This window comes from Hoplias malabaricus, chromosome 6, assembly GCF_029633855.1.
Source record: "Hoplias malabaricus isolate fHopMal1 chromosome 6, fHopMal1.hap1, whole genome shotgun sequence".
NCBI lineage: Eukaryota > Metazoa > Chordata > Actinopteri > Characiformes > Erythrinidae > Hoplias > Hoplias malabaricus.
Genome location: NC_089805.1, coordinates 31,416,347 through 31,427,876, shown reverse-complemented (window position 1 = coordinate 31,427,876; position 11,530 = coordinate 31,416,347). Strand labels below are relative to the sequence as shown.

Genomic DNA, 11,530 nt, shown 5'->3' with positions numbered 1-11,530 from the left:
TTGTCCGATGGTTGTAGTGACGGGAGGTTCAGACATTTTTCTCGGTTAAGAAAATAAAGAACAGTGAAATAAAGTGATGTCAAGGTAGCGAGAAGCCCAAGCGCACACCGACTTCAGCAGCGAGGACCAGTATCTATTTTCTTCAGGTGAGAGGAGTGTTTAGTCTTTAATCCCAGTAGCGGAATGTCTGAGTGAGTTTGTGCTGTTTGCCTGTTAGCCGAAGAGCTAACCACTTACTTCCTGCTCTGTTCAGGGCGGGCCGCGGAGTTTCGCTCTCTCCAAGTTTACTAAAGTTACTGTCAGCTTAAGAAAAGTGGATAAAAAACAATACTCTATACATAGATGTATAATATTATGTCTGAACTGTAAGTTCCTCACTTCTTTTGCTAGGTTCAGTCTTATACTGCTGGAGACCGGGAGGTATTTTCCTGTTCACTGTAATATTGTATCAGCTGAGCTCAACATCAGCATAAAGTTAGTTACAGCCTTGCTGTAGACTGTTACTTCTACTGTCGCCTTCTCTCCTTCCGAGACCTTTACCCTCATGAAGAGTTTACTCAAATCTAAAACACATTTTCTCTTCTGAGCTGTGCAGTAAAACTCAGGATGTGGATTTGTGATTTCTTCTCAGTTAAATGGTCTAAACCCAGCCTTGCCCTGCTTTTAGAGAGATTAGGACATTCCTTTCGATTTAAACCAAGTCTACTCACTTGATACAGGTCTATAAGTAGAGCAGAATGAAGGAGCTGAATAAACTCTACACAAGAGGATTAACAGAAGCAGTAATGTACCCCATTTATATGTCTACACTGTATATTTATATATACAATCTCGTTTTAATTCTGCAAGGGGTTTGACAAGAGGGTTGTCAAAGAGTAGTTGGTAAAAGATAATAATCCTTTGCTAAAGGCAAAAGCACTATGCATATTGTTTTCTCTTCCTCAACAACCGCTTTGATTTCATTGCTGGTTGTGCAACATGTGGGGATTAAACCTTGGAGTGCTGGATTATGGTTGGACCTGAAGTTTACTGCCAACACTAGATCTCCCTTCCTATACATATATTTTGTATATTTGATTTCGATGTGATCATTGATGCCAGAGCATTATTTGATTTAGAATCGCAAGACTTATTCTTTATTCAGATTCAAAAACAAATGAGTTAATGTGTCACTGCACTGTAAAAGTAACAATAAGTAAGCAGTTTTCACTTGTAATGTGTATGTGTGTGTGTGTGTGTAAATATAATCATACACAAGGTAAGATGTAAATTATCCTATTACAAGCTTATAGCTTCACATAGGGCCCACCCCACTTTCTTCCCAGTGGCAGCCTCGTAATTTCTAATCCTACAGCTACACCCTAATGTTGCTGTGGCCGTTTATGATCCGATCAACAACCAGCTAACCATTGAGCCCATCACACGAGTACCCAAACCACTCATTGCATCACTAGCTCTTCACAGGGGTCATCAGGCAGGCACCTCCCCTCATCAGTGTTTCGCTGAAATAAGCCCACAACATCTCCAGAAGGCTCAACAGCAAAGTCTGGCATCCCAGACCCACCCCCCTCCAAGCTAGCTTTATAGTCCTACCTTACTCTTAAACACATTACCCCGTAAATTCACACTAGCCTCCCTGAACACTAGGGCTGTACCTAGCCCTACTGGCACTGTTAATGCATGCTCAGTGCCACCAGTTCCATGTGACATTTACGTGCTACATCACCAACCACCACAACAGCACCTCTATAGTGCATTTCCCCAACTAGTCTGTGTTCTCCATATCCACAACCACTGACTAGACCTTCTGATAATTCCTTTACAGCTGCCCTTATTTTCCAGCCCCTGATGCCGAACTGCACAAGCAGGGTGTGGCATACTTGGCTACAAATCCCCTAACACCTATCTCCACCGGTGTAACGTGCATGCCACCTGCTTCCCCTCACCTCAGCCGCCAAGTCCGCATACTTCAGCTTCTTCCTTTCGATTGCTTTGTCTACTGCATCCTCAAATGGAACTGTTACCTCTATGAAATAAACTATCAGTTTTCTTTCAGAGTACAGCACCATATCTGGCCTCAGTGCAGTTAACGCAATACACTCTGGGACCTTTAGTTTTTTACCTACGTCCACCAGCAATTTCCAATTGCTTGTGTACACTCTTGAATACGTTCACCCTCATGCACAAACCTAATCACTTTGATATAAATAACACATGAATAATAATATTCATGGGCCACCACACACACATACTCACACATTCCATAGAGTACTACTTGGCATAATTGGCCTTATCTAGCTTTATCTAAAAATAAAAGGGTTTCTGCTTCACTGGTTGAAGCTGCTCATTTTTTATTTATTTAATTTTTGTTCTGAAATTGTAAGAATATAAGCAAAAGGCTGTATAGCAGTCTGTATTGCAGCATATTAGTTTTGAAAAAAAAAACATACAAGAACATTCATAATTTACCAAAACTTGTCATAATTATTTTATTTAATATTAAAATGCTATTAACAAGCCACAATGTTTGAGATTACTTTTAACACTTAAGCTTTAATTGCCAATATCATTATTTATGCTATATTCATAACTTCAGTAACTCACTTATTTGCTGATAATTTAGATTTTGGATTTTTTTTTTACCACTAGGTTATGTGATTTTTGGGTTTCTATAATATAGTTGTTCACAATCACCCAGAATATAGTTACTTTAATTCACCTACTGCAGGTATATTTCTCACACAATTTAGTGCCTGTACAAATATGGTTATTAAAGGAAATTGCAATGCTTTCTCTGACAAGCCACATCACTTCTTAACAATTAGCTGATGCAGCTTTGCCTCTAAAATAAAAATGTGAGAAGGAATTGTCTGTGTCTGAGACGGAAGATGTGCAGCAGTTTTGGTTCTCCTTTGATCACCAGTCATTTTGTGTTGTGTTTCTACATATCTGCATGTGCTGGAAAGTGCATGAAAAAGCATGCAAATGTGGGTCAGTTTCCACAAAGAATGACCAGAAATAAGGATGTGAACCATTTGTTGGGATCCACAGTGAATTATATGTGAGAACTCATAGGACCCATTCTGTTTTGCTGTCTTTGGTTTAGCAGGTAGGAGAGAGACCTAATTTTCATCATGCCTTTGGTGATGCGGAACATCGAGCCACGGCACCTGTGTCGTCAAACCCTGCCCTCGGCTGTGAAGAGTGAGCTAGAGTGTGTGACCAACTTCACACTAGCCAATATCATCCGGCAACTTGGCTCCCTCAGTAAGTGTCACTGTTTTTGGAAGCTGTATTCAGCATTTAAACCAACTCTAACCTTAACTGAATGTGTCTGTGTGTGTTACAGGCAAATTTGCAGAGGATGTGTTTGGCGAGCTTTTTGTCCAGGCCAGCTCCTTTGCAGAACGAGTGAACACACTTGGTGAAAGGGTGGACAAACTGCAGGTCAAAGTCACACAACTTGACCCTAAAGAGGAAGAAGGTAAAACAGAGAGATAACAGAGAGATATGCTAAATATATAGAGCATTGATAATGCTTTAAATCTGAAATTTCAGTCAATGAAGTGAGCCTTAATCATTGTAAAAACTGTATATACAAATTGTTTCATTGTTAAATATTTACATATATTTTAATAGATGTTATGATGTAAATCTGCCTGATTGATTTCACAGGTGCGCACATTTCATTCCTTTCATTGTTTCATTTTCACCCTTAGATTTACTGACTTCCTTATGTTGTTTCATTGCTTAGTTTCTCTGCAGGCCATCACCACTCGTAAGGCTTTCCGCTCTAGTCTGATCCAAGACCAGCAGCTTTTCATCCGGTCTTCTCTGCCTCAGCCAGTGCAGGATACTTATGTGACCTGCAATGAACCGCCTCCACTCAACATCCTTAGTGTTTACAGGTATAAAATTACACTACGTATTTCATACTGATGATTACATTGGAAAAGCTTTCAAGGCATTGCTTCCCTTACTCTGAGACATCATGTTTTTTTTTTGTTTTTTTTTTATTTTTATTTTTTTTTATGGGAATTCAAATGTGTGTTGACTACCTAAAATACCTTTTTAAATGTGAATACATTAATTTAATTGCATTCAGTATTTTACATTTTGAGAAATCATAATTATGATCAATGTACTCAAAGGCAGCACAGTGTCGCTGTCACACAGCTCCAGGAACCAGGAGGTTGTGGGTTCAAGTCCCACACCAGGTGACTGTCTGTGAGGAGTTTGGTATGTTCTCCCCGTGTCTGCGTGGGTTTTCTCCCACGGTTCAAAAACGCGTATTGGTAGGTGGATTGGGTACTCAAGTGCCCATAAGTGTATGAATGTGTGTGTGCTACCCTGTGAAGGACTGGCACCCCATCTGGGGTGTGTTTCTGCCTTGCGCCCAATAATTCCGGGTAGGCTCCTGAACCACTGTGACCCTGAAGTGGATAGAGATTCTTTTGAGATTTTAGCCCAATGTTTTAAGCACAACCATTGTTAGAAAAATCTCTAAATGGGATTTACCATTTGCACTTTATGTATACTGGGCAGAACAGTATGAGATTTTAAATTCTTTTTGTATGTTTCTATTCCAGGGATGATGGAAAGGAGGCTCTTAAATTCTATACTGATCCATCATATTTCTTTGACCTGTGGAAAGAGCAGATGCTGCAAGACACCAAAGATATCATGAAAGAGAAACGGAAACACAGGGTAGGATTCACCAGCACAAAGTGTTCTGCCTTGTGGTCTTCTTAACGTATATTATATCTTACATTTTGTTTGTTTTCTTGAGTAGAAAGAAAAGAGAGAAAACCCAAATCGAGGCAACCTGAACCCTCGCAAAATCAAAACCCGCAAAGAAGAATGGGAACGCCGGAAGATGGGAGAAGAATTCGTTGTCCCTAAACATGATGCTCTGTAAGTTAAAGTGAAGGAAATGATTAAGAAGTAACATATTTAAGGTTGGAGCTGTTTAATGAGGATGTGTGCCTCTGTGTGTGTGCTTGCGTGTTTGTGCATTTGTGTGATTACTTTTCCTCTCTAGTCATCCCGATGTGTTCAATGGCAGCATTTGCTCAGGTGATGACATGGGAATAATGGATTCTGAGGGAACACTAGACCAAAGCACTGCTTCCTACAGTTACGATCCTGGCTCCCCTCTCCCGCCACCAGTGACTGATGATGATGGTTTCTTGCCACCACCCCCTCCAGATATGACGTAAGTATTTTCCACAGCTTAGCATTTACTCAGTGTTTATAGATCTTGTGCTGTGACTAATGTCTCTTCTCTTACAGGTATAATGAGGGACCATCTGCAGCTTCTCCTCAGAAGCGAAGTAGCTTGTTAAGTCCTTCTCAGCCTCCTCCAGCTCCCCCAGTTATGGCATCCTCTCCTCCTGGCCGTCCTACTGTGGCTCCTCCTGTAGCACCACCTCCTCCACCACCTATAGGGATGGCAGTTCCACCCCCACCTCCATCAGGCTTTGATTCCCCTCCTTCCCCTCCTCCTTTTTCCACTGCTCCTTCCTCTATCCCTCCTCCTCCACCTATGGCTTCAAGTATTCCATCTCCCCCACCTCCTCCTTCTGGTGGTGGACCACCCCCACCACCCCCGCCACCTCCTCCCCCAGGTCCTCCTCCTCCTTCTTTTGCACCAGCTGCTCCAGCCCCTCCTCCTCCCTCAGGTGGAGCCCCAGCCTCTTCTGCCCCCAAGGCCCAGCCTGCCCCTGCGGGTGATGGCCGCAGTGACCTCCTTGCAGCCATTCGGCAAGGTATGTCCAGGTCTACACAGGTTTTATTGGTATGGAATGGCTTTTCTACTGTTTCCTACATGAATATATAACATTTTTAAATTACTCTACTTGCACCCAATGATTCTGGACCCACCATGACCCTGAACTGGATAAGCGGTTACAGATTAATTAATTAATTAATTGCATTACATTCTGGTTTAGACATGCATCACAAACATTTGTCAGTGTGGATAAATTATTCACGCTCATCTGCTAGTTGTTAAGTGTGTCTGTGTTTGTTTTTGTGTTTGTGTAGGGTTTAACTTGCGTAAAGTGGAGGAGCAGAGAGAACAAGAGAAAAGAGACGTCGTGGGCAACGATGTGGCTGCTATCTTGTCCCGCCGTATTGCAGTGGAGTGCAGTGACTCTGAAGATGATTCTTCAGAGTTTGACGATGAGGAATGGTCTGAATAAGTCTACGTGTGATGCGAAATATAATTTTTATTAAGCCTTCCACTTATCAGATTGCTTGTTTCCCTTTATTGAGGCCAACTACAGTGCGTGTGTAAGATCATGGGTTCAGAATGTATGTGCACGTGCGCATGGTTTATTCTGACTCAGAGTGAATTATTTAGATCATTAGCTTGCTGCTCCTGTTTCAGAGCACCTGCTCCAGTGTATTGAGGCTATAAATGAGTAAATTGAGAAGTGAGAGCGAAAGAGAGAGAGAGAGAATTATATTTTTTCTTGTTGCATTCCGTCTCATATTTGTAAAAGCTTGGTATTAATCACCTAAAACTGTTTTTCCTACAGCCAAGCCAAGTAGGAGCCACATTATCAATTTATAATTTAGATACTAAACACTTAGTAACATGCCTTGTTGTGCTTGTAGGCTATATTTTCTCATGGCATTATCCCTTATTTAGATATCTTTTTGCCAGAGCGAAAAGCTCTAGCGGTCTGTTAAACCAAATGCCTGTTTTGTGTTCATGGCCTGTTGCCGTGGTAACTGATCTCTCTCTGTGTGGGTGCAGTATGTGTGTTCTCTGACCTCAATGCCTCATGTGGCATTATGGCATTCCATGTGGTGGTTTTCCTTGTCCTGTCCTGTCGCTAAAGTCCTTATCCTTTATTCCAAAGTGCCTGATTTATTATGGTTAAAGTGCCTATTCATTTAAAGCCAAAGTTTTATTTTTATTTGGTACATTTCGTTAATAATGCTTTACATTTTTTCTATCACTGGTTTAATTAAATAAAAATCTGATTTTCCAACATGCTGTGTGTGTTGCTTCTGGAGTGGTTTATGCAAATCTGCCAGTCGTGTGTGTGTGTTTTATTCTATGCATATCCCCACCCCCCCTTTCTTCAATTGTCAGGACGCCATAGGACCACCAGAGAGCGGGGAGTATATTAACTGTATCATTCTTAGAGCTGCAGTGACACTGATGTCATGGTGGTGTGTTAGTGCAGGTTGTGCTGGTAAATATGGATCAGATACAGCAGTACTGCTGAACTAAGGTTAGTCCACCAACCAATAAATATCCAGTCAACAGCGCCCAGTGTCCACCAGTTGAAGGATTAAAGGACGGTCAAAAAAAACTGCAGCTGCTTTCTCTGACTTCACATCAACAAGATGGGTCGTTGATGTAGGTGTGTCTAACAGAGTGGAGAGTGAGTGAACAAAAACTGTCTGATCCACTCGTACATTTCTGATCTAAATCCTATTGAACATCAATGGAAAACTGGAACCTGCCACAGAATGCACACTTCCAACCTGAAACAGCTGGAGCTCTCTGCTTAGGAAGAGTGAGCCAAGCTACCTGTTGACAGGAGCAGAAGAGAAAGCACTAGAAACAAAGCACCTGTCCATGTACTTTTCGTGTTTAATTTTTGAAATATTCTGTTGAATAGTCTTATTTTCAATAAAAATAGAAATGATGGGTACCAGATACTATACTTATAAGTTTTTTTTTTTTGTGTATAATATTTCAGCACGGCAGTGACACTGATGTGGCAGAGGAATGGTAATGTTTGATGTACTAGTATGAGTGGGTCAGACACAGCAGTGCATCTAGAATACACACTGGCATATTTTGTTCAGATCCAACTTGTAGATGCAAAGGGGATAACCCCCCCCCCCCCCCCCTCATTGGTGAACTGGTCAAAAATCACCATCTTTGGCAGGATATTTTTGATTGGTGGACTATTGTCTGGTCCAGCAGTGATACTGAAGTTGTTTTGTTTGTTTGTTTTGAACTCCAGGAACACTGCTGAGACATGTCACCATCATGTCAGTGTCATTGCAGAACTGAAAATCATCCACTACCCAAATCATACCTGGCTCTATGGTGGTTATTGTCATTCTAATCATTAGAGAAAAGAGTGAAATGGTGCTGATAACGTATGTATACAACAGATATATATGTTTACTACAGTTTGTAATTGTGGAAAATATGGAAAGTAGGTCTGAAAATGGGCAATGAGATTACAAACAAGGTCGTTTTAATGTTTTGGCTGTTGTAGTTGAAGCCAAACTATAAATAAAGATATATATAACCTAACGGTAGGTGCTTGATATGCTCCTACTCTAAACTTAAATATAATAAAGGGGTGTATGTTTGCTTACATTCATATGTTCACTTTGACTGTTACATAATAACTAATTTATAATCTACAAAAAGACATCTGCATCTGGTGCAGTTTCAATCTGGCTGCCAAAACGCTGGAATGTGGCTGACAGCTCAATAATCCTTTTTTGTTGTTTACACTGCTGTTTGTATTCCTCCCTCAGACATCCTCCTTGAACATGCCTAGTGGAAGCGAGCATGCAGGGAGGCCCGTTTCTCCTCCAGTGATGCAGTGAGTTTATGTAATACTAGCTGTGATTTGTCAGCAGCATTGCTCTCATGCCAGATTTATCCAAAATATGACAAGATTTTATGCAAGAGCTTTGCAAAGGTTTTTCATGGTAAAGACACAACACACATCAGTCATTTTACTAAAAGAGATCATTTCTTTATTTCTTGTTATAAACAAGACAGTGGTCTTCTTAAAACATTTTAGTTAAAAAACCACATTCACTCATGTTGGTAGACATTTTGTGCACCATCCATTTATCACATGTGCAAACAGGACTTTTATGATGTATAAAAACACCCATCATTTTGCAGTAGTACCAAATGGCAAGTAGTTCAATCAATAAATACATACATAAATAGGGCTACACAATTGGCAACAATAGTATTCAAACAAAACTTGTTTGAAAAGTCAAGTCATCATTTTAAAGTGCAAATAATGTTTTTTTATTATTATTATTATTATATTTCATCTCTCTGAATGTCAGAGTTTGAGAAGTATCAGGCACAAATTGAAGACAATTAAAGCAATACTATCCTTAAGGAAACATTCTCATCTCCATTTAGTATGAACGCTACTGCACTGGTGAAGTAGAGGTCATTACTGTTCTTGGTACTTTGAAAATGAATGAGAATAAACACAGATTTTTCACAGATACAAAAATCAGGACCCTGAAACAGTACACATTTGAAATGGAGCAGGAAGATGACTGTGAGTCATACAACAGATACACATGACTCGTGTTGCACGAGTCAGGCTGAGGTCTTGGTTATACTGGTACAGCGAACAAATGAGGTTTCTTGATGAGGATGAGGTTTTGACACTGGTTAAGAGGCAATGTATCATGGCACACTATGGTATGTTTTCTGCTGTGCTCTTTGAGGGAATGTAAAGTGTGCTGTGTTAGACGTCACTCGGTGTGTGCGTGTGTTTGTTGGATGTGTTTGGCAGGCAGCAACAGCAGGCCTTTCTGAGTACTCTCTGGATGTGTGTGTTCCGGTAGGCGTAAATGAGAGGGTTGAGCAGAGAGTTCCCTGTGACCGGGACCAGTGTGGCGTATGTGTATAGAGCTGGTGAAGATCCGTCGCCTAGTAGACCGTATAGAGCAAAGGGCACCCAGCAGCTGGCGAAGGTGGCGAGGATGAAGGCGAGGGTGTGTACCCGGCGGTGGGCGTGTGTGCGGACTGATGGCAGTGTGTGTCTCTGTAGAGCAATCTGGTGGGTGTGGCGCAGGACCACCTGACAAATCCAGGCATTGAGCTGCAGCATGAGGGCCAGGGCCAGCAAGAAGCTTCCGCAAAGGGTTGCCAGGTGCACGCGGGTCAGGGGCCGCACCACGCTGCAGGATTGTCCGTCATCCAGGCAGTTCCAGCCCAGAGCAGGCAGAGCTCCCTGCAGGCCGGCCAACGTCCACCCCACGGCCAGGGCGCAGCGTGTGTGTGTGTGTGTGCGGCGGGAGCCGTAGGTCAGTGCTCTGTGAAGGGACAGGAATCGGTCCAGAGTGATGCCCAGCAAAGAGAACACAGATGCACTGAGCGCGCTCACTAGCAGCCCCACGCTGCCCAGCTCCAGCACCTCAGAGGACACACACCAACGTGACAGGAAATGCAAAAGCAGTCCCACGCCGGCCAAAAAGTCCGCCCAGGCCAAGCTCCCGATCAGCAGGAACATGGGGGCCCGCAGAGACGACGAAGAGAAGATGGTCACTACCACGATGGCGTTCTCGCAGCAGATCAGTGCACCTGACACACACAGGGCCACGTCCCATGGGGTCATCACAGACACCGCCAGTGGGTCAGGTGTAAGATGGGCAGGGGAGAGCTCCAGGAGGGGGTCGATCTCCAAGACAACCTCCAAACCCACTTCGGAATTATTGAGGGACATTGCTGTGGAGGAGAGAAAATATGTGCATACCATAAATATCACAATCAACACATCCACTGATATTGATAATGATTGATAAAGTATCGGATTCCAGATTTAAACAGCCCTGATTTCAGCCATGTGATAAAACTAGGCGACTGATTATGCAGTACAGTCACATGAATTTAGATCAAAACCATGAACGGTCTCAAAACCAGCCAATTAAAAACCAATCTACACTCTCAAAACAAGGGTGCTGTCACTGGGGGTTTATCGCTCACTGGCGGTGCCCCTGCAGGGATAGGTCTCATTACCTTTAGATAAAGTATTTAAAGGTACCATGTTTATTTGCAATTGTGTTGATCCCATTTGGCCTGCCTTGACTAATGTTTTGGCTTGTAATGCCTCTTTAAGGTACACGACTGGACGTCAAACCCACAATGACATGGTCACATTGCTTATACCTTGATGAAAATCACTGTACCTGTGGATTTCCCACTTTTACACTTGTGAAAATTGTGTTATAGAGATGTAAGTTACAGCTATGACCAAACACCATCAGCGACCTATGTTTTGACCGACAGTATGTCCGAATATGACCCGAATATGTCTTCAGTCAAATGAACAGAACATCGTAGTGGAATCCACAGGCGATATCTAATCTTCACAAGATCGAGCTCCAAGACTAAACCCAAGTAATTTTGGCTGAGGATTGCCTGGACTCCCGCGCACGAAGAGCGACGCACGAGATCAGACGGAGGCGCGCGCGTGCAGAGATTACTGATTCTGCTACTGATACTGATTCAATGTCATGCGCTACAGGGTCTACAGCCTAACAACGCCGAAGAGATCAGTCCGTGGCTGAGTCCTCGTTCATTCAGTTCTAAAGCGCAGCAGCGAGAAGCAGCAGAGACTTACTGAAGGGTCCGGCAGCGCTCAGAGCATCAGGCGAAGAGTCCAGTGCAGTGAACGTCGAGCTGAGGGGAAATCACGGCGAGACTCAAGCAAAGTGTCGGTTCCAGCAGCGGCTTGTTAAAGCTCCTCGACTCCGCGGTTCCTCGCTGTTCGTCCGTGGCTCCTCT

The 11,530-nt window shown here is 42.7% G+C and overlaps 2 protein-coding genes across 3 annotated transcripts; one reads left to right on the top strand and one right to left on the bottom strand.

The window, feature by feature from the left end:
* Positions 1–11: 11 nt before the first annotated feature.
* Positions 12–6,997, top strand: wasf2 (WASP family member 2). 2 transcript variants are annotated; one of them, XM_066674580.1, is made up of 9 exons: positions 12–146; positions 3,110–3,267; positions 3,350–3,484; positions 3,755–3,908; positions 4,590–4,707; positions 4,793–4,914; positions 5,042–5,215; positions 5,293–5,768; positions 6,046–6,997. In XM_066674580.1, exons 2-9 carry the CDS (start codon positions 3,135–3,137, stop codon positions 6,201–6,203), a joined length of 1,470 nt encoding a protein of 489 aa, XP_066530677.1. In that variant the 5' UTR covers positions 12–146; positions 3,110–3,134; the 3' UTR covers positions 6,204–6,997. The 2 variants fall into 2 exon arrangements, with proteins under 2 accessions (XP_066530677.1, XP_066530678.1); XM_066674581.1 differs by having other exon boundaries at positions 3,107–3,267.
* Positions 6,998–8,743: 1,746 nt separating this feature from the next.
* On the bottom strand, positions 8,744–11,530 carry gpr3 (G protein-coupled receptor 3). The gene is made up of 2 exons (XM_066675344.1): positions 11,367–11,530; positions 8,744–10,471 (listed from the first exon to the last, which is right to left on the bottom strand). The coding sequence occupies exon 2, from the start codon at positions 10,467–10,469 to the stop codon at positions 9,489–9,491; it is 981 nt and encodes a 326-aa protein (XP_066531441.1). The 5' UTR covers positions 10,470–10,471; positions 11,367–11,530; the 3' UTR covers positions 8,744–9,488.

Coding starts and splice junctions, on each gene's coding strand:
- wasf2 (XM_066674580.1), top strand. CDS start 3,135: ATGCCTTTGGTGATGCGGAACATCGAGCCACGGCACCTGTGTCGTCAA. Junction 3,268..3,349: donor CCGGCAACTTGGCTCCCTCA/GTAAGTGTCACT, acceptor TGTGTGTTACAG/GCAAATTTGCAGAGGATGTG. Junction 4,708..4,792: donor AAGAGAAACGGAAACACAGG/GTAGGATTCACC, acceptor TTTCTTGAGTAG/AAAGAAAAGAGAGAAAACCC.
- gpr3 (XM_066675344.1), bottom strand. CDS start 10,469: ATGTCCCTCAATAATTCCGAAGTGGGTTTGGAGGTTGTCTTGGAGATC.